Source organism: Neolamprologus brichardi, chromosome 1, assembly GCF_056152115.1.
Source record: "Neolamprologus brichardi isolate AB-2024 chromosome 1, ASM5615211v1, whole genome shotgun sequence".
NCBI lineage: Eukaryota > Metazoa > Chordata > Actinopteri > Cichliformes > Cichlidae > Neolamprologus > Neolamprologus brichardi.
This window is the reverse complement of record NC_142104.1, coordinates 39,130,474-39,153,979: the sequence shown is the minus strand read 5'-3', so window position 1 is coordinate 39,153,979 and position 23,506 is coordinate 39,130,474. Positions and strand designations below refer to the sequence as shown.

General features: G+C 40.2%; 1 protein-coding gene across 3 annotated transcripts in view; it reads right to left on the bottom strand.

Moving 5' to 3' along the window:
• Positions 1-1,691: 1,691 nt before the first annotated feature.
• The window catches only part of samd4a (sterile alpha motif domain containing 4A), a 61,719-nt gene continuing 39,904 nt past the window's right edge, over positions 1,692-23,506 (bottom strand). For 2 of the 3 annotated variants that reach the window (XM_006804426.3, XM_035913735.2), the window contains 10 exons: positions 22,142-22,429; positions 20,719-20,828; positions 19,925-20,011; positions 18,527-18,773; positions 18,343-18,428; positions 17,713-17,831; positions 16,975-17,176; positions 14,634-14,760; positions 9,823-9,906; positions 1,692-3,977 (listed from right to left, as the gene is read on the bottom strand). In XM_006804426.3, coding sequence (XP_006804489.2) covers positions 3,949-3,977; positions 9,823-9,906; positions 14,634-14,760; positions 16,975-17,176; positions 17,713-17,831; positions 18,343-18,428; positions 18,527-18,773; positions 19,925-20,011; positions 20,719-20,828; positions 22,142-22,429 — 1,379 coding nt within the window. In that variant the 3' untranslated portion in view covers positions 1,692-3,948. The remainder of the gene's footprint in view (positions 3,978-9,822; positions 9,907-14,633; positions 14,761-16,974; positions 17,177-17,712; positions 17,832-18,342; positions 18,429-18,526; positions 18,774-19,924; positions 20,012-20,718; positions 20,829-22,141; positions 22,430-23,506) is intronic. The other variant, XM_035913736.2, reaches the window with a different exon arrangement.

Genomic DNA, 23,506 nt, shown 5'->3' with positions numbered 1-23,506 from the left:
AAAACCATAACTCTGGAAAAAAAATAATGCACAGCGATATAAAAGTACATAAAAATACTGACAAAAAAGCCCTTCTAATAATCCCTTTGATTACATGACTGACTGCAGAACTTTTCTCATTATGAACGCATCTCACGTAAAGAAAACAAAACCCCCAGCAATGACTATCAAATCCTCACACAGCCTCCTCCTCTGTGCCATAAAGCAAGCCGCACTACTGCACAGCCACCAACACAAATACAAACACGCCACTCATTTTCACTCAATGCATGTAACACAAAAGTAGCACCCCACTCCAAGTATACCATCTTACTGTGTGTGTACGTTGTCGTTGTTGTTGTTGTTGTTGTGTGCCACAGACAGGAAATGGCCAGAAAGCACTGATGATTGGACTGATACATGGTCGACTGTGGTCTCGGGTCTTTTCATTAGATTTGTCCACAGTGAGAAAACTGTAGAGCAATGCCACCTTTATAAGCGGCATACGCAGAAACTTTGAAGCCTCGCTCTCCCAAACAGAACTCAAAGAAAGACATGGCCTGCAACGCCCGCAATGGACCCATCTACCTCCTGATCTCACACACACTACAACAACACTTTCTAATTGACCATGGATTGGTGTATCTGAAGGACCAGTTCTTGATCTCGGCTTCAAATTAAAAAAAGAAAACAAAACAAAAAAAACCCCCAAAACATCTTAACATGACATGACAGATACAAATAATATCGTAGTTCATCAACAGCAAGAAAAACAAAAACAAACAAACAAAAAAACAAAAACAGTCCACAATAACTATGTTAATATTTGAGATGTACTTATGGTCACCAGCCATAACATGTTAATACATATGGTATTTTAAATAATATTACACCCACATGAGCATCACCTCTGCAACAACAAAAAAAAGAAAGGAAAAAAGAATAAATAGTAGTTTCTACTTTAAGTACTGATTCATATGGCAGTGACACTGAAAGAGTCTGAATATGATGACATCCTGATGCTGCCCGTCAGCGAGGGGCACCAACAAACAATGACCATGTCAAAGGTGCGGCATCCACGCGGGGCTGAAACAGGTTTGTGTCCCACTCACGCTTTGGTGGAACCTTTGTTCACAAACATGACTCAGGGTGCAAGAGCAAAACACACACTCTTAATCCACACCGAGTAAAACCTGAAGTGTCCATCGGGGTCATAGCGACCAGACTACATGCATACCATCACACACACTTGATCATGTGTGTGTGCACAGATCCAGACTGCAGTGTTGAGCTGCCATCACGAGATCTGAAGCCATGTTCAGCTGGCCAGGATGAGGATGGGCTGCAGAGAGGTACCACATCAGAATTTATGCATGTTTTTGTCTTTATAAAGTCCCACACTCAGAGAGTGTTTTTAAATTCCATTCTCCCAAACATACCAGTAATTTCTACTTATGTAGTGACCGATATAACTAATGGCAATGGACAGCAATTTTAAAAAGCCTGGAAAGTAACCTTCGTAATTAGTTAAACTAATCAAATCAGAAACCAGTCTGAAGATTTCAAATTGCTAGTTGTTATTGGCCAGAAACGGGTCATTCTGATTCTAATGCCATCGTAATCAACAGATTATGTTTCCAAGAAAGTTTGAGAAACATTTGAAAAGTGATTTTAAAAAAAAAGAAGAAAAAAAGAAAGAAGAACTAAAGAACTAAAACATGCACAAAGTCTTATATGGCCACTGAACTGTGTGTGTGGGATACTTCAGATCAGGCGGCATTTCCAACCTTTAGACAGGTCAATGAGAGGCATCAGAAGCTTTTTTTTTTTTTGTCTCTGGGTTCATCGTTGCCACCTTTTGTGCTTTGCTTCTCAACATCAGTCTGTCTGTCCAGCAAGGCTGTAACGCTACAGTCGAGAACGAGTGTCCGTCTGCTCTGTTTGATCCGACTCCAAAGCAAAGCATTGTTGCTCGAGCCTTGAACATTTGGATTGTAGTGTCTCACATTATCATATCAAGTGCAGGATACAAAAGAAATATGACAGAATTGCAAGAAACTAATAAACTAAACAATAATAATAATAATAATGATAAACCTCAAAGCTGACCTTTCAGGTTGAGGACTCGCATGCTGGGTTGAAAGCAGCATGGAAAGGAGTTAACCTAACCAGCTTATTTCAATATAAACCTAATCCTATAAAGTCTAGAGTCCAGGCACAAAACAACTAAGGATAAATATTAAGACACAGAATAACCATGAGATTAGAATAAAAACAAAAATATTTTCATATGATGGAGGCCTGCACTGACAGAACTGATAGAAGGCCAAGATACACAAGCAACCAACCAGCTTTGATATTTGCCCAAATGTTCACCGATGAGTTTTTATTGTTCTGCTGGCATCTTTAGTGCCTGCGTCTCCCTGGACTTCAGCATCTGTCCCGCCATGACTGCAACTGGCCAGCAGGTGGAGGTAAGCACTAATGAGATCTCAGGGAAAACTTCCCTTCATGGATTGACAGTGTTTCATTTCTCCAATGTTGCAATCCTCTCATGAAAAGGAAAAAAGAAAAGAAAAAAAAGATCTGAGTGGAAACTAAATCCGCCTCCCATTGCTTCCGACACCTTCTCCACTCTAAATTTCACAATCTTCCTTTAGTTTTAACATGCAGCTTAAGCATATTCCCCTGCTTTAGAAAAATAACTAACTCCCAGTATCTGAACATGCAGACAGATCCCACTGACTTATTAATCTCCCAATATATATATTTATATGTATAAAAACATACATTTATACAGTACATGCTGTGGATGAACTGACGGTGCCAAATCCACTTCCTGCTACACTCACTTGCACGAACAGACTAAGGGCACGATCAGACGTGACATCATCTTCTTCCGTCGTCTCCAGCTAATCAAAGGTCCTGCCTCTGATGTCTCTCTCCTTTAAACATCCTCTTCCCTTTCTAATATCACTTCAGCTTGGTTCTTTCTTCTACTACTTTCTGTGTCTCTCTCCACATCCCCCTTCTTCCTCGTATCCCTCTCCATGCTACCTCCATCTCTTTCAAGTTCCCATCTCGTTCTCTCTCCATTAATATTCAGGCCAACATATCTTTGTTGTTGGCTGCCAAAATAAAGAATAAGTATGTTGGTTGTAAACTAATGTGATGGCTACTCGTGGGAAGTAAAGCTTGTAGAAAGCCAAGGCTCTACAGAATATATTATGTAAATCATACCTGAAATTCATAAATGTCTCTGTACCCTCTGAAAGTAGCATCATAATGTAAACAATAAATACATACAATAGAAAGAAAAAGGTTTGTTGCCACCCAGTACTGAGCAAGCAGCCTTTTTGAGCTCTCCAAGAAACCGTCCTGGACACTGTGATCCTGCTGAAACCAGTCTGGGAAATCTCAAGCTTCCTTTTTGCATCCCTGTGGCTCTGCTCATCTCATCATGTTTTGGGTCTGAGGTACTGTTATGATCTGAAAGATGCCACAAACTGTGGTCAATGTGCAGGGACCAGACAATGTGGGCAAGAGAAAGTCTCACTGAGCCCGGATCCAAAGCCCAGCATCTCTCTTCTGCTGAGGCTAACTGGACTGCTTCTGGCCTCTCCATGGGAAGGGCAGGGTGGGGGGTGGGAACAAGGGGGAAAGTTTGCACACACTTTCCAGGCCGCGTTTGGTGCTTTCCATTCTCCTCACTCACATACAGGTGACCGTGAGTGTGCTGCCCGAGCAGGAAGCGTGATTTTCCAGCCCGTTGGACGGTGCCAGTGTGATAGCTTGTATGAGCTGTTTGATGGTCGGCTCTCTAGTGTATCTTGGATCCCGCCCGGTCCTTTGGTTGAGCTCTACCATTGGCTACAGGGAGAGGGAACGAAAGGGCTGGTGACCTCAAGGTGATTGTGAGAGAGCTCCCCAAACCTGCGCCGTCCTGCTGCTCTCACTCAGGTCCTCAGCTCATATTGTTGATGTGCGATCTGCACCATCTAAACAGGAACAGTAGAGAGAAGAAGAGGCACCACAGTTTAAGTCAGCAATTACGTTATTAACACTGACAGAGAGTGATTGTGGAATCAAATGTGCAAATGAAGGCAGTCATGACTCCTCAGGCCCCCGCCACTACCATTTCCTGTTCCCAATTTATCACCAAAGTTTGCCAAGATAAACTTCAGCTTATGAATTGGACACAAAACGAAACATGAGAAAATTAAATATTAACTTTCTGCTTGCAGCTAGCTGCCCCTCCTTCAGCATGGTTCTGCTGGAGGTTTCTTCCTGTTGAAATGAAGATTTGCTTCCCATTGTTACCAGGTGTTTGCTCATGAGAGGTCGGTTGATGGTTGGTTTTGTTCTGTATTAGTGTAGGGTAGAGCAGGGCGATATGACCAAAAATATTTATCACGATATACCAATCCAATTTTATTTATAAAGCACTTTAAAATACCCAGCACAGGAACAAAGTGCTGTACAGAAAATAAGTTAAGACAATAGAATAACAGAAAACAGCAAAAATAAATAAATAAAACACATAATACATAAAACTAAAACAGCCATATACATTTGAAAATTTTCGATAACGATATAACTGACGATATAATTGACACTAGACAAAATACTTTACGACTCCACAACTTTATTAGTGAGAAAAAAAAACAAATCAAAAAAGAAAAATCGATGTATTTTCACTTAAACAAGCAGCTGTTTTTTATGTGCATTAAAGTTATATAAAAATGTAACCGTGCAAATGCAAATTCCTTGCTGACAGTTTAACCAAAAGGCATTTCCAGTGGAAATTGGCCGACATATCCTCAGCATAACCATGTATAATATCCACAAAACTTAAAAAGAGGTTACACACACACAACACGGTAATATTATGTTGAAGCAGAGTACGTATCACTCCGCGAGGCTCCTGCCTACGATAGCCGTAATGCTCCGACAATCCATCAAGCGGCGCAGCTTCGTAGTTTAGCAAAGTCGTACTAAAACATTTGACAGATTTTCGAGCGCCGTGTACATAAAATCGTTTCGAGGTCAGTAAACACAACCAGAATTCATACATAAGGCACACGGGATTATAAGGGGCACTGTCGACTTTCAGAAAAATCGAAGGATTGATTTTAAGTGTGCCGTATTTTCCAAACAACACAGAAAGCCAATCCAGTTCCACACCACCGAAGTTGCAGCATTTTTACAAACCAATTCTGGTTCATCCGTTTCATTTAACAATCCGCTTTCGCCCTTCTCATTCTCCGTTGCCGAAATGCTTTTTCCGCCATGTGCGTATGAAAACAAAGGCACTGCGCATGCGTGTTTTACCCATATTCTATCGCGTTATTTCATTTTCTTAGCGTTGCCCAATATTATACCGGTATTATCACGGTATGATATGGCCCAGCCTCAGTGTAGGGTCTTTGCAATATAAAGTAACTGGAGATGAAACTGATTTGAATAACAGAGAGTCTGATGGGGTTTAGGAGCTGTTACGTTCGAATTTGTTTCTAACCCTGAAGTACAAAACACAAAACTAAATAATAAAAGAGGAAACACAATATTTGAGAAAACATGACATTACATTAATAAGGAACCATTAGGGAAACTTTCTTCTTTGTGACTGGACAGAAGTATCTTGTGACGGGCTGATGTAATGTCATTGTACTTGTCTCAGTTGTCTTCCTGCATAAAATTTAAAGTGAGTGTGAAAGGCAGGGTTATTATGCCTTTTTCAGGGTCAAATTCAAGCACTTTTTAAGCACTTTCAAGGTCCCTTTTCAAGCTTTTCCAGCACACCCCCCACACACAATGCATGTTTCAATTCGCATCACGTCAGTAAGACCATGTGAAAAGACACCTTTGCTCCCCTTCTGTTAAGACATAGAAAAACGCACCACACAAAAATACTGCAAAAGGAAACGGTTGCCTTATATACATAGTGTATAAACTCAAAACGCACATTTCACTTAAAAATTAAGATGTGAAAATGTGAACAAATCAACTTGTTAGAGATATTCTTCTCCTGCTGAAAAAACAAAAACAAAAAAGAAATAAATAAGTCTTCTCATCAGATATTGATGCTTCTTAAAATAGGAGACAGATGTTTGTTTGTTTTTTAAGTTAATTCCCAATAAAACTGTTTTATTGCTAACTACATTGCTGTTTGTATTATTGCTGAAGTCCTAAATGATCACCTTTAAAGTGTTTGTGCTAATAACATCATGTCAGACAGGCATGGAGAACAGCACTGCCTGTTTAAGTAGTTTAATGTGCAGGTGCTGACCATAAACACATTTTGAATGAAAGCCGGGGAACGTTGGTAGCACAGAAACAAGTGGCTATTCTTTGTGACCATATGGCTCGGTCCCTCATATTACCATTATTTCACCCAAACGCACCAAGTTAATACTTAAAAAAGCTACAGCAATACACACAAATATAAACAGTACTTGGTGACAGCTTTGCTTTTAGCCTTTAACCCTCTGGGGTCCAGGGTGTAATTGGCCGTTGTTGACTACTTTTGATTTGGCCTCTATATTTCACCTTTAAAAACTGTTTATCTTGCCAATCTGTTATTTACTCATTTTGATAAACTGTATTAGCACAATTTATCTAAATTCAGACAAAATTTAAAATACGAGTAGAAAGTGATATTTTTGACTGTAAAAACCACAAGCATGTTTAATGAATCATTTTCATAACTTAAAATACAAATAGAAATTGTACATTTTTTAAAAATATGCATAAGTTTTGCAAACAACAAAGTTATATGGCACTATTTACCTAAAAATGCAGCCAAGGCTATAACCATTTAAAACTATTTACAGAACAATCAGGTGCTCTGCGTCAAATAAGAAGGCACACAAATTATTTATGCAACTCCAAAAAAATAGTTTGTGTCCACTGTAACACAGATGAGAACAGCACAGGGATAAACCTGCACGTCTGACAGCAGGTGTGTCTCTCAGCGTTTACAGTGCAATCTGCCTTTGGTGGCTTTTTTGCAGCAACTGTGACGATCACAAGTAGAACTGACACACAAAACAAAACAACAACTACACACTAACTTTACTTTTACATTTTATTTCTCTATCTGATAAGAAAACTATTCAATCAGATAGTTATTTATTGTGAATGAAGTACAATTACATTTTCAAGCACCACATCTGAAATTCAAGCACTTTTCAAACCTTGAAAAGACAACATTAAAATTCAAGGATATTCAAGGATTTCAAGCACCCATACGAACCCTGGAAAGGACTGAAGAGGAAATTTATATCTTATATATATATTTTATATATTTATATATTTCATTCTCTAGACCAGTTCACACAAGTCTACAGAATTCTAGAGAATTTATTTCTCTATCATTTCTGAACGTGACACCATAGAAATCAGTACAATCAAACCACGCTAGCTATGAACACATAGCTATGCCCCTCCATCCTGTTAATCCCTCCACTAAATGAAAAAAACAAAACAAAATGTGTACCAAATCTAATTCTGATCCGGCTACTTGTGTAGTGGAGCTTGTGACTCTGGGCTATGAATAATATGAATAATGATGTCATCTCATTTGAACTGAAAGCATGAAGCTTTGCTAACTCGGTGAACAGCAAGGGGGCTAGGGCCCACACTGTCATGGTGAGAAAACAACACATCTGTCAAAATACTGATAGAGCCTTTCAGAGGAAAACAACAGTCTGACACCTGCTGCTGCTGGTTTGGCTGAGGAAGAAAACGTTATCAAGCTGCACACAAGTGGAGATTTCTAATTCCACGAGAAGGAAAAAAAGAAAAGGAGAAAAAGGGTTAGGACTAATGTCCTCACATGCTGCTGTTTAATAGTGTCGCAAAGGGGAGAATATACTGCATTAAACAAAACTATGACGGTGAAGGTATCCTTGAATTTTGTTTTATAATTGACCCAAAGCCCTTTAAGCCTGGGCTTGTTAAAGTAACACTGGCTTAAGCAGCTTGATGGAAGTGTGTACACTTTTGCATTTTTTCCGTCCAATTTTACTTTGTGCAGTTTGGGAATATACATCATGACAAATGGAGAAGGAACACTTGTCGAGAGGCAGCATAATCAAAGTTCATTTTAGTCCAGGCTGTCTAAAAAAGGCCATCTGTGTGCCAGAAGTCAGCATATTTTTCCATATGCCATCAAACATTTTAGGTCACTTCCTGTGGTTTGAGTTAAGTTACCAAGTTATGTTTCAGAAAACAGAAAAAAAAAAAAGAGGTAAAAATTCTGATATACAGGGCATTTTTATTTATCTTTTAAAGGTCGATGCACTCGTTTGTTTTGCTATACCCAGTTCTGCTATACCTAAACATAAACATACACACACATACACACACAGCAGCATAAAGCAACACTTGTTCATCGTTCTGTGCTGAGGACTGAGAAGCACTGTCTTTACTTCAGCTGAGTTTTGGCCACGAGACTAAAACTCACTGTACATACGAGTATAGTTTCCACAACCAGGTCAACAACAGTCTGACTCGATTAAGGTCTCATCCACTACAGTCCTGTACAGTACTGACACATTTACAAGCTCATTTAATGTACAAGACATGGCTTTTTTTTTTTTTTTTTTTAAGATCAGCATTTTAAGCGCCACATCATTATAAACTTTTTTTTTTTTTTTTTAAAAGCTGTTCATATCGTTAGAATATGCGTTTACATGTATTATTAGGCATCAATTAAAAATAATGTTTACAGCAACACTCTGGCATGCTAAACTACAGTATTGATTGATTAGATCAGCCATCCCTGAATTTCAGACTGCCAACTCACTAAAACTAAATGTTGTTTATTTATTAATTATGTAGTCCTATTATTTTTATTTTAAAATGTTGAAACCTTATAAAAAATAAGAATTTATGGTAAACAACATTTTCTAGCATAGCTGTGTTACTTCAGCAGGCCACTAGGAGGCTGTGGCCTACAGTTCCGGAATCAATGAGTTGGATCAAAAAGTCACATCGCTCCAAGTTGCTCAGCAGCTCATATCTGATAATATACTGGTGAAAGCTGCTGCTAAAACTTGTTTTTTTGGTAAATACTGTGGTTATTCCATTTATCTCCCTCGTCTTAAATGAACTTGACTCTACTGCAGAGTCACTGTCAGTTTCCCAACTTAGCATTTTTTGGACCTATCTTGCCAGATTTAAACTTCAAAATCAAAAGCATCTGAAAAATCCTCGTTGTGTTCCAACAAGTCTGGAGTCAAAATCTAAAGCTCTAAAAGCTAACAGTGTTGGGAGGGGTCAATCAGGTCCTACATCAATGTTAAAATCAATTGAGGAGATCAAGCCATAGTAAGACACCAGCTATCTGACTTTGATAGAATCTGAGAAAGAGCAAAAGTGTGCTGCTTACTATTTGTTCCAATTCTCATATGATAGAAACAGAATAGATAATATTGCACACAAACAGGTTACTGATTACTGCTTCCTGTGTCAAAAACAGAACATGACCTGAACATAGTAAGAAAATAGCAACTCCGACTAACTGAGCCGCTTAAAATGTCTTTCATGAAAATTTGTGATTGGATTCATTAAGCGCTTCTTTAGATCACAGGAGAAACAGGGAACTTTGACAGCCACTGCATCCACCAACTACAATCCACTTTAAACCTTCCCTTAAAGCTCATAATGCTGCGCTGGAAATTTCACAGCTTTCATTGGGCAACGTTATATTATTGATTATGCAGCTTATTAGAGCACTTCTTTATAAAAGGGTCTTCTTCTTGTCCTCAGCCAAACTAAGCTTTTCATATCACAGCATTGTATTTTACAGTTAAATATGAGGATCGGTGAAAAACATACCTCCCAAGGCGTGTTCGGTCATACTCAAACACAAAGACTCAAGGCGATTATTGATGTCTGGCTCTGTCACTGGTAACTGAAGATCTGTGCAGATACAAAAACATACTGAAATCAAGAACAACTGTGAAAACATCGAGCACAAACAGATGACAACTTGACTTCCTGAAGGAAGCAATTTATTTAAAAAAAAAAAAAAAAAAAAAAAAAAAAAAAGACAGATATGTTGCAGATTTAGCATGCTAACCCAAGGGCCTGTGTATTAGCAAATTTTGTGTCTAGCAGTAGGGGTGAGCGATATAAACGATATACGATAGAAACGATATAAATTTGGCCAACGATAGAGATTTTGACTATATCGCTCTATCTATCTGAGGCATATTTTTAAAAGGGTTATATGCAAAAAAAAAAAAAAAAATTAAATAAATAAATAAATAAATAAATTAGGCGAGGATAAAATCTACTTACTTTTTCTGTGTTCCAGTCTCAGTAACTTTGACACAGTAATATCTGCTTCAATATTTAAACCTCTGATGAAATTTCACAAGTGTTAGCTTTATTTTGATACCAAGATTGTAAGCACAGAGTTTGTAATTGCAGAGAAATAATCAATTAAATTTGGGCATTGCATTTTTGAGCACGAAGCTCAGAAACCCCTTGGGGCTTAAGAGGCTAGCTCAGTCTCCAACACAGACTAGGCAGTGAAAATCTCTTGTGGAAAGAGAGACAGAGTTAGGCCCAGTAGTCTGCACTGGGCTATTTATAGGGTCCAAATCCCTACCATCACCCCTTCTTCCCCCACACCCCACCAACCCCCCTGTGTACAAACTTACAGCTACACAAACACATGCTGGAAACAAGAAAAAATAAAAACATCCAATCATCTAACATACACTTGTTTCTTTATCCTCCACCACTTTTGTCATTTAATGAGGAACCTTATTCAAATGTCGGTAAAGAGAAAGGCACATCAGACAGAGTGTGGTTGGAGGGGTGAGGGACGTATAGCCTTTCACATCAGTTACCCTGGCCAGACACAGCTTTAATCACCCTTGAGAGCAACTTATGTGTGCATGACTCTGCAGAGTTGTCAAAGATGGAGAGAAGGGGGGAGGAGGGGAAAACAGAGAGAGGGGAATCTAAGAAAGAAAGTGAATGAGTGAGAGAGGGATGGAAAGCAGGCTAGGGAGCCCCGCACTCACTGCACAAAGAGCCTCATTGTGAGATTCCTCTGACTCTTTCCTCCCTCCCAGGCTCCATCTCTTCCTCTCTCACATAGCCTCAACTTCTCCCTCCACCTAATTTTGCTCCTCTCCTTTGGTCTTTTTAAAATCTGTTTTTCCTCTTCATTCTAAAATAGGGATATTTCTGTCACAGCTTGTCCATAGAAATGGTAAATACTCTGTACTTGGATAGTGCTTTTAAAGCTTAGCCATGGCCCCTCCTTTTACTGTCCACTGTTAGTGACAAGTAGCAATCAGCAGAGGCTACTACAGGTCACTTTGCTTGGCTCCCGTGGTTACAGTGACTGGTGCACACATGGACATTACAGGCGGGCCTTCAGGTCCAAGCTCAGATTGTTAACTTAGGTTAAAGCAGTGCTGGGGTATGACACACAGCTGAGGGGCACTGAGGGTTTGTGGTGTTAGGAGTATCATTTTATTGGATGGATTTGGAGTTGAACAAAATACCCTCTTTGTCTCACTCAGGAGTTTCTTGATGTGTTTGGTAACCCAGGGATAGTTCAGAAAACAGCGGATAGTTTGTACAATGACAGAGGTGTCCACAAGAAGATGGCATACACTAGGGGTCGGCAACCTTTTTGATGATGAGTGCCATCTAAAATTTCCTCAGAAGTCAATGTGCCATATGACTGTATTAGCAATAAATTTAATAACACTCTAAATTAACAGTTACACACTACATAGAACAACTTTGTAGAATTATATTTGTTCGCAGATGTTGGCAGCTATCAGCGAATAGTTATCAGCTATTTTGAAACAAAAAAGACACTTTTCATCCATAACAAGAACTCCATAACAGCAAATTAACTGTACAACAAAAAAAAGCAAATGCTATTTATGGTCTCCTCACAACAATGATAAGAAAAAAAGAACTGGACCAATATGGCATGTTTGTTAATACAGCGATACACATATTAATGTGATCTCTGGTCTCCCAGATATCCGTGTATTTCCGCGGTGCTGATGCTGCGCTGAGCGGACAGCTCCTGAAGCGTTTGAAGTGTCGGAATGTGGAAATTTCAACATTGCTTAAAAAAGCTGCCAGCTAGCAACGTCCCTCTCACCGGTAGGCTAAGTGATTTTTAGCCAATTACAAGTTGAATCTGGTAATTGGGGTTGTTAGCTAAGATACCGTCATTAAGAAGCGGCACAACTAATGTGTCTATGCGAGTTAATTTGCGATGTGCACCGCTGGCCCGGCCATTTATTTTTTAATGCACCCTCTCAGATTAATTCACTGCATGTCGTACCCAGGGCTGGACTGGGACAAAAAAAATCGGCCCACCAGGTATTATAGGAAAAGCCATAAAGCCTTTGAATGAAAACAAACACTGTTGTGACAATGATGTACACTGTCTTGTTGGTATATGTATGAAATCATACATATACCAACATTTTACATCAGATAATTATTTATTAAAAGCAAGACATTTTAAATGAGAATAAGAAAGTTATTCTCATGTTAATGCTCTACCTGGCCCCCTGGCAAAACTTTGCTAGAGCCGCCCCTGCACAGCTACCAGCTGTCAGCTGCTTAGAAAAGGATCCTGGTGTTATTTGTCTCTCAGAAACAGTTCATAACTTCCCTTCAACTCATTCATGTCACCTAAAAGGTAAACCTGTTTCTCCATCACCTGTTCAGCTCTGATGATTCAGTAAGGACATCTCCTGGTTTCGTCTTCATGTTTCCCTCTCACCACATATCCAAACCGGTATCATGACCAGCAGCTTTTACAGCTGTGGCTCCAGCAAACATCAGCTGATACTAGAAATTAATATTAAAAAAATTCTAACAACAGCTGATCAAACTTAAACGTGCTGCTGTTGTTTAACGCGACATCCGCCGGTTTCTGCTTTCTGGCGTAAAGTGGGCGATAAACAAACAAGAGAGAAAAGCCAATCAGCGGATCATTGATCAGTTTCATGATTGAAGTAGCAACAGGAGAAGGAGGGGGAGAGAATGAGAGAAGAAGAGGCAGCTGCAGCGTAAAGACACAGAATAACTTCAGCTTTGTGTCTTTTTTCATTCTAGCTCAGGGGTGGGCAATTCCAGGCCTCGAGGGCCGGTGTCCTGCAGGTTTTAGATCTCACCTTGGGTCAACACACCTGAATCACATGATTAGTCGTTACCAGGCCTCTGGAGAACTTCAGGACATGTTGAGGAGCTAATTTAGCCATTTAAATCAGCTGTGTTGGTTCAAGGACACATCTAAAACCTGCAGGGACACCGGCCCTCGAGGACTGGAGTTGCCCACCCCTGTTCTAGCTGAAGTCCGGGACAAACTGTTTCTTTTCAGCTCAATATTTTCACTGAATATGGGACGATTCAGTTTTTTAACGGGACAGTTGGCAACTCTACTAACTAACCTTATGAATAAAATAAAGTTCACTATCAGTAACATCATAGCACCCAAATTGGAACAAAGTCACTTCATTTCAGTCCCCAGAAGTCATGGGGAAAGTACACAGGTGCAGAGAGTAGTCTTACAGTAACAGACTTGATGATATAAGCCATGTTTGACAAGCATGTGAAAGGAGAAATGTAATCAACCAGCAAAATAGCATAAAAACTGCTTGGGTATGTAATATAATGCAACTCCGCTACTAACACTTCAATATGTGGGCTGCAGAAATGATCCTTCATGGTAATGTGACCAGGGTGGCACCATTTGCTGTTAATAAAAGCAGCAAGTGCTGCCCCTCCTTCCTTGCCCCTCTTAAATTTGGCTCTGTTTGCCAGGAAGCATCTGAAAACAGTGAGTGGTAATGATGAGATCCAGGGTCTTTCATGCAGCAGTGTTTTTGTGAAACCCATAATATTTGATGCTCAAGGAAAAAATTACTTAGTTTCGCACTCCGTTTTATATTCTAGTAACCTCTGATACCCCATGAGGGAAAAACAAGAGATGTGTGTCCCCTCTTCAACAGCCTCTCAGGTCTGGAGTCAGACAAATGCCTATACAGAGGAACCTGCCCGAACTTCTGCTGAGATGTTAGCTCTCGTTCTGCTCTCCTGCTCATACATATAATCTGCTGGTTTGTGGCATAAATAACTGAATGTTGATTTGATTGGCAACAGTATGATGTTTAAATGAAGACGGTAATAGCATCATTTAAAAAAAACAAAAAAAAACAAAAAACAAACAGCATAGGCATAGATGGCAAAGTTCCAGAAAGTCCTGAGCAGCAGCAACAGTGTGGGGAAAAAAATAAATAAAAAGTAGGAAATGGCTAGAAAAAAAAATCTAACAGGCTGCATGTACAGCCGTTTAGATCTACAACTGCATAAAGGCCAACATTCACCACTTAGCTGGCATGTTCAAAGCCTGAAGATAGTTATGTAGCTTTGTCTTGTTCTAACACACATATAATTTAGTTGGGGTATTCAGCCCGTCCCTGAAGTGTGACTCCTTCTAGCTGCCCCACTGTCAGCAGATACCATGCTGATGTCAGCGCCATCAATGCAGATGAATTAATGAGCCAGCATTCCTGCCAGTTCCAAGGTGTTAAAGCAAATGTTAGTGTTGTAATTAGTTAAAGTAAATATAAGTGTGTCCTGGCATTACTTACCAGCTTGTTGGAACGTGACCACGGTTTGTGGTGTGGTGTGAACTGGTAGGGAACGTGTCCTCTGCACGGAGCTGTGGGTCCGACTGGGCATGCTGTTACTTCCTCCAGGATTGGCAAACCATGGACCCTGAGGAGAACATTTCTAGGTTACATAGCAGAGAATGTGCAATGATATCCAAAGTCTCAGTCTTGGTGGAAATGGGTTTAAAATTTGTACAGAAGTTTTTGCTTCTGCTCTCAAAATGTAGTAAACTGAAATGTTCACCAAAACTCTGCTTGATCACTTTCAGGACATTGCCAGAAAAAAAGGGGAAAAAATTATTTATAACTTCACATTATTACAAATGAATGTGGAGCTGGGGTGCATGACAAATGTTTGTTGTTCTTTTTTTTCTTTTTGTGATACAAGGAAAGTTAGTTTTGAGAATTTCCTGCTTTATTTGAAGTGAACAGTACCAGACCATAAGCATGGACTTCAGAACTTACACTGGCCTGTGGATTACGTAGTTAAGATCAAATAGGCAAAATCCCATTTCTTCATTATGATTCAATGCACAAATTACAAGACCAAAGATTCTGCTCCAACTTCCCTACCGTTCCCCACATCAGCGCTTTGGCTAAAACCTTCACTGACCAAAAACATGAATGCATGAAATGTGCAAGCTTGAAAAAACTCATGTAAGACCACAACTTCTTAAATAGTTTCATTCCCCACACTCCTGTCTGAATGTTTAGCCCACACCTAATGACAGTCTCAGACGCTCACCACGTGAATTCCTCACTGTAACCTGCCCATTATACCCCCAACAGCACTGCCACATGCCCCTCCCCTCACCAATCCACCCCACCCACCCCCACCCCCGGCCCTCCAGCGCCGCAGGCCAGGGAAAAACAGGAAATGCCTGTGCACTGTTCTCACTGCCTCTGACTGGCCCCCTCTCTCTTACATATATATAGACACACACTTAAACACTCCCTCTCTCGCTTGTTGTCCCTCCTCCTTCAACGGCACTGCTACCTCTCCCAAAATATGACTCACACATTTCCCCACCCGCCCTCCTTCTCCTCTCACTGCACATTCACACACAAGAAGGTCCAGCGTGACGAAGAGGAACTGAGGTATTTCCTCCCATTGTAAAGGATGAGAGAGCTAGAGAGAAGGAGGGAAAGAGAAGGAGGGACAGAAAGTTTTCCAATGAACTGGGTCAGCCCAGACACAAGCGTGACAGGATGGGCCTGAAACAGCTCCACAGCTCCTCCTGTTTCAATGTTCTGCACTGACGCAGAGCCTCTGGTATGTGGGGTGACCTGCCTATGAGTTCCATCCACCTCACTTCATTTGCCAGACACCACCACCACTGTTACTCTTCCTCACCCTGCATTTCTTTGTCATGGAATAAAAAGACTATTTCAGGCAGAATACATGCTGAAGAAGGAATTCTGCTGCCCGAGGTACTGTAAACATCCTGGAATGTATTATTATGCACTACAAAATGTTCCTTTGTACAGTCACATACACCACTGCCATTCACCACAGTCCCTTTAAACACACAATTTAACTCCCATTTAGTATTTATTGAAGTCAGACTTAAGGAATCAGTACATGCTGTAGTATATTGTAAACATAAATATGACTGAATCTATATAAACCAAGTCTGCTGAAAAGAGAGGGAACACTGCGAGGGGCTGTGGGTCAGGTGGTAGCGCATGCTGAGGTTAGCGACTCAATCCCCTGTTGTTCAGTCCATGTCAAAGTATGCTTAGGCAAGATTGTCGCCCATCTATTGGAGTGGGAGTTTGTGTGAATGTTAGACAAAAAGGGCTTAGGAATACATAAAAGCATTGTAGGTGTTATATTGGGTGAATAAGAAGTGTAGTAGAAAGCGCTGTGATTGCTCAGAATAAGTAGAATAGCACTATATAAGAACCTCTCAGTTCACCAAAACATCCTCAACATGCCCAGTGTGTGGAAGTAATAAAAAAAAATTGCTTTGAAGAGTTTAGGGATGAGACAACTGATTAATATTTTGTTTAGTTTTTGAAACAAAAAACATTAAACCTGCATTTTCTACATTTATAAAGAAAAAAAAAGCTTTCAAATATTTTGAAACTGTAATAGCTAATCCACAATATAAGGACAGATTAACTGAAGATGATCAATACCCACAAATTAGCTGATAACCTTGCAGATTATACAATACTGGTAATACAAGTTGGACACATATAGGAAGACCAGCATATAATAACCTTGTTGTCCACTGGACATTCAAGCGTCCTGCTCTTCCCATTTGATGACTCATATCTGCTAACTGGTTCAAACAATCTGCTTATTTGAACTCACATGTCTTCCTTGCTTGGGACCGGTGGGTGTGCTGCTGGAGCTACGAGGTGTGGGTCCCAGCAGCCCCCCGCTGCCCAACAGGCCCAGCCTGGCACCCGGCAAACTCCGGGAGGGCATCTGGAACTGGTGAAGGCTCCTCCTGGCTGACACACTGCCCCCAACACAGCCAGTGGTAGGGAGAGAGTTGGACTGGCCAAAGCGGCTGCGACAGGACAAAAAGAACAGCAGCTGTGCATTTAAATAATATGAAGCACAGAAGAATTTTTTTGTAAAATAATTATGCCAACTTTAATTTTCTTCCATTTTCAGGAAGCTGTGCTGCTGGATAGATAGAAAAAAACATTATATGCAAATTTCACTTGACTAAAGTAGTTTTAAATTGACATTTAATGCATATGCTAGTTTGAAGTAATTCAGTCCAGTAGAGTATAATCATCCCAAAGTTACAACACTGCACATGAATACAGAACAGTTTTTCCTCAAACCTAACTCGAACTGGCTTCTTTGTTGTCTACATTAATTCTTTAACAGTTAGACGTAAATAAAGTAGTTTGTGTAAGAATTATCCACTAAATTTTAACACATTTAACTTTTGCTTCCCACTTATTTAATCATTTTCACATAGAAGTCTGTCTTTTTAAAAAATTGTTTTAACAAAATTCGTCAAACTTTTTCAACTGTCTTTATTACAGCAAATACCACTGGAAAATTAAGACTATTGCTCATCTGTGTGCGTACCTCCTCTGCGGCCGGTACCCTGCTATGTCAAGCAGGTTTTTCCTCGGAATGGACCGGAACAGTCTCTGGACTTGTTGTTTCCATGACAACAGTCTCTTCTTCTGCGTCTCAGTGAAGGACTGAGAACAAGGGAGAATGGGGATTATAAAATCTGGGGTGAAGTGAAGCATTACTGCTGAAGAACATGGCTCAGTGTGGCTCATGTCACACTGCACATTTACACCAAAGCACAATGATGCTAGGCAAAAACGCAAGACATTTAACAGACAAAGAAAAAGAGTGGCTAGAAATGATCTGTTATTTATGGTAAGTAAATAACAGATCAGGGACTAATTGGACAACTGCATTTCATTTAATTAGACATATTATTACTAGTTAAACTGTCCTAAATTTCAAATATATTAATATCAAATATATAATATCCTGTGCTGCTAATCCCTTTAAACAACATTAATATTGGTAATACACATAATTAACTTCCATTATTTTAACTATCTGTGAACAACTATAAAATCTATTTGCTGATATATTTCATTGACTGACAATTTATTTTGGTATTTGGGGGAAAAATGAATTGCATTGAATTGATACTACTATCAGATATAAACATCAAAAGGAGGGGGTGGCTACCTCATGGATAAGGCACTTGTCAATGAGTTGTAGGTAGGAGCTGATGTTGTCCTCGTCTGACCTTGACACCAGCAGCTGTGTGCAAACTGTGGACGGCACAGATATGAAATCACAGACATTAAATCCAACTCATCCCTTGGCCCCAGAAATCAATCTCAATTGTGTGTTGTTGTGAGGAGCTCACCTTTGCCCATAACACGAGTGAACTGACCAGGTATATCCCCCTCAGCGATCACACTGGTGCCAGACTCAGCCTCTCCTCCACTTCCCCCACTCAGGTGGGAGCCAGGTGCGGCGCTTTTGCCTTCCGGGGTCAGCAGAGGGCGATGCAAAGAGGCCTCTTCGCCACCACTGAAAGCCTTAATAGGAGTCATGATCATTTGGTGGAGCTCCTGGAGTGGGGCACGAAGGTTACCGCCCTCCAACACATCCTGGTGGCAGCAAATGACATCAGGTAAAGATGGTTTTTACTTTACAGATGAGATCCTAAAATCTAATGAAGTGACAGAAGAATTGTATCATTGCGGGGACCACATCTATGTAAAAACATTTATGTAAAAGTGTGCCAATTCTAACCTAGATAATGAATATTTAAGGTGTAATGTGTGAAATTCAGAATCACATGATGTTGCACAAGCAGATGAGCATCTCAAGCAAAAACAAAGAGACACACCTCCCTCCACGTTTCATTTAAGCTATTATCAGAAAGCTTCTGACACGCTGGTCAGACCCAAGCACGCTGAAGAGATCACATCTCTTAGCTGAAGCCAGCTGAGAGAAGACAAGCTGGTGGAGATGGAGCAAACAGGGAGGTGCTGCTTAAAATCCTACCCCAATGACCTAGATTTGGATAAATCAATTGACTAATAAGTGCTCTTCTTCTTCAGGAGCACTGACCAAATGCTCCAGATTGCACCCTGCCATCTCAGTTTTACTTTCACTTTCACTCTCTTCTTTTTATGATAATTAGCCAACCGTTTCAAACAGAAGGACTCACATGCAACAACACGCACGCAAGGCGTGTCTGGCTTCAAAACACAGAAGCTCAGATTACAACACAGATAGAGGGAGTGTGACTTCATTCTCTGATGTTTTACTCCACCATATCATCACACAGCAAATTGTTCAAAATTGTACAAAAAAGGGAAAAATACAGCTTAATTTCCTTCACTTATGTCCACACACGTCATATCAGCCTACCTCCCACACTACACACTTCAAAGCAGTAGACAAGTCTGTGTGAACTCAAAATACCGAGCAGCAGGTGTCTTGTTTCCCAAGCTCTTCAAATGCACAGTAACATGCTTTTAAAATGATTCGTCATTGATGAAATCATTAATGGAAAGGTTAAGCCTGAATTTAGCTGCCTCAAGAAGTTGTGGCGTGCCCTTGAGCGTCATTGTCTTGCTCTGAAGGCTAAATGAAAGAGTGCAGGGGTGGGGGAGGCAGACGGGTTTAAATTAGGAGCCCAAAAGTCTCTTTCCTGGATTAGGTGTTCCCTTAGCTGTCATCTCAGATACATAACACCAACACCACCAACAAGCTTTGAGGTGGACTGGATGCAACATGTAGTCCTTCTGACCTTTTCCAGGCTCCGGAGTAGGTTCTGCCTCTCTTTGAGCTTCTGAATGCTGATAACGATCTTGTGCCGTGCTCCTTTAGTGACTTTCTGTTGGAGGAAACAGTTTGGCATCAAACATCTCTTATCATTGACACAATACAGGCCTAATGCAATGATAGCTCTCTTACTCTTACAGGCCTGTCTTTTTAGGACAGATTCTCATTACGTAAAATGCTCTGTTGGTTTAGACTACTTTAGTCTTTCATTTGGAGATTGGAAATTTTTGTTGATGATGACTCCTCTTGGACATTTTGTTCACAACATCTCAGTGAAAATGTGCACTTCATTAGGTTCAGCCTAAAAACGAATTAGCAGCACCTGGAGGAAGTACGCAACTTCCCAGTGGACGGAGTTGTGTTAATTTTAGCTACATCCGCTGTTTCAGAATAGCCTATCCATGTCCTTACACACAAGCATCAAGAACTAAATGTCTTGTACCATTTAATACAACATTATCAGGTTTCAACTTGAGTAGATCTGACGTAGACTACACTGATTTTGTAGTCCAGGATATTAACGTGTTTTTCTTTTTGCAATTCTGGGCCCTTACATGCTCATCTACTATTTTTTTTGTTTGTTTGTTTTTAAACACAGACTTATTGCCTTGCATACAAATAGCAATTTCTGAATTACTGTGCAAATATAAAGTTGGTATCTGTATAAAATGTGTCCAGAATAAAAGCTATACTAATTGTAGAAATGATTACTACATCAGCTCACTTTGTCTACAAGTACGTGGGTGCACATGTGTTTACCTGTGCTTCTAGCTGCTCTTCAGTCAGTGCCATCATCTCATCATAGGTCATTGTGGAGAAGAGAGCGGCGTACTTATGGAGACGGAGACTCTTCAGCCAAGCAGGAACATCTGAGGGACAAAGACATATCACATAATCACGGCTGCAGACAACCAAACAAATGGGTCAAACTACAGAGGATGTTAAGCTTATTGCTGACACATCTTTGTACTAACGTAGAATAATAAGGGCTGCTGGCTTAGCTATTTTTCTTTTCTAAAATATGCAATACTTTTTGCCTGTTTTGAGGACTGATTTGCAGAAGTTCAGAGACCAAAAAGGCACACCGAAAACCCACCCTCAATCTCCACCTACTCTGCCTGGTGTGATGTGGCTTGTGATTACACAAAGTTTGATGGTCTTTGAGAGCATTTGATCACTGGCACTTTTCGATTTAGCTGAATCATGAATAATGTGATAAAAGAGTCCAAAACCAAGTCTGTAATGCAGTATTTCATTGTTAGACTATGACAGCAACAACATCAGACAACTGAAAAATAAAACCCTCTAAAACAGATTTTACAAATGACAGTTTGTTCTCTTAGAACTATCAATGAAAACTGTCAGAACTGCATTCCTATTTATCTGAATGACTGCATTTCAAAAGAAAAAGAAAAAAAGACCCAGACGACCAGAAAGGGTTTCATGCTGTGCAGACAGTGATTGCCTCAGAGTAAGGTCAATAAGGTCATTAGTTCTGACCTCTGCTTCCTCTCACAAACTGCACGACTGGATTAACAACTTGCCACGCCCTTTTACTGAATGCTTGTAAAGCACAAACAGCAGACAGTCATAAGTTTTCTCATAGAAGTGGTCCATATCAGTGATGGAGGAACCAAAAAAAAATAAGTGATGTAAATAAAGAAAGTTTCTTTGCCAAAGACACTTTAATATTGTAATATAGTGGGACTGATTAGTGGACAACCTGCTCTTCCACCTGAATCACATCCAATTACCGGTAGTAGTGAATGTCTGAAAGCTCGGCTGACTATAGTATTGAACCTAGTCTGTCTCAATACTCATTCCCACCAAATCAGTCAACCTAGGAGAGTACTTTTGATCTAAATAGGGGAGCCTGTCATTACCCATTTAACCTCACTGATGTTTTCATGTTTCATTTTTGTGAAAGCAAGTGTGGACTTCAAAATCAGTGGTTAGTTCCGACATCTTAATTTGTCTCTTGAGTCTTGGAAATTAAATCTATAAAGTTATCTTAAAATCCAATATCTAGTGAGAGTTGGCATTGCTATTTTGGGAGTTCTCCTTATTCCCTTGAAACTGTTATCCATCTATGCGCATTTCGACTGCGAGTCAGCCACCTCACTCCAATATTTGCCATAATCCAGTAGGTCACGAATATTGAACAGGTCTCTTTCTTACTCACCCCTCATGCCACTGCCCTCTTCATGAAAGGAACTGCGATGCAGACCTGAACCTCCTCCTAAACCAGCATCCTCCAGATGCTCACTGCCTCCACTGCCAGAGGAGGCGATGCTGCTTTGTGGAGAGAGAGGTGCGTGGTCTGGGGCTGGGCCTCTAGCAGTCCGAAGATCTTCCTGGGAAAGCCATGCGTGACCCAGAGGCTGGTTGTTGGGGCCACTCATGGGGGGTGTGAGGGACACTGAGCGCTTTAAGGGACTGTGCTGTTGGCTGCCACCTCCACTTGTAAGGACTGTAAACCAACAACACCACTAGTCACTCAGACTGACTGGGAACATTATAGTTCACGCACTCCTGTGTTCAAGAACACTGAACATGAAGTCATTTTCTTTACATTTTGGCGATCTATAGGCTTCTAATCCATATGTATTTGGACAATTACAATGACTGCGTACACCACCACAGTTGACTTGAATCAATATGTGACTTGAGCCCAGACCTTAAGGTTGGATCCAAGGGTTTGTTTGTTTTGTTCTTTGTTTCTTTTTTAAATAAATGAAAAAAAAAAAAAACAATTAATGAACTGTTTAGGAATTACAGCTATTTTTGTACACAGTGCCTCAAATTAATTAGGCAAACTAACATTTTAAATGTTTATGTTTTGATGCTGCTGAGCTCGTGTGTGCATTCTTTTTTTTAATCAATGTATCAGATTACTGATTGGGCAACTCAAACTTTTTGCTGTCTCTGATTGGTTTATTTTGGTTTTTCAGCCTATTAATGGCCTCCTTCACTTGCATCAAGATCTCTTTGGACCTCATATTGAGAGTTCCAGTAAATAGCTACCAAATAAAAGACCAACAACATGAAACTCTTAGGTCAGTCAATTGCCCAATTATGTCTTAGCTTCTAAAAAATGGGGGACTGTGTATAAAAATAGCTGCAGATCCTGAACAGTTAATGCAGATAATTGTTAACTCTGCCACTGTCAAACAGTTTATTGTGCTATTGACCCTTCTTTGGTGTCGTTTATTCGAATGGATGATTGAAGTCTGAAGAAATGAGGCAATTTAAGAATTTATTCATGTAGCAACCAGGTGCTTCAGTATAATGTGGAAGAACCATGAACAGCCACAACCCCATGGCACCTCCTCCTCATGCTGAGCAACAGCTTCTTTTCTAAGCTTTGCTTCTTAGTTCCAATTGTCTTAGGCAGAATTTGTACATATAGATGAACATAATATTCCTTGACATGTTAAGGTGCACATGTTGCCGACATCAGCGCTAATGGGTCCGACAGGGACACATGGACTGATTGACCGCTTTTCTACTCTCTTGGAGTACTCAAAGCGCTCTATACAACATGCCA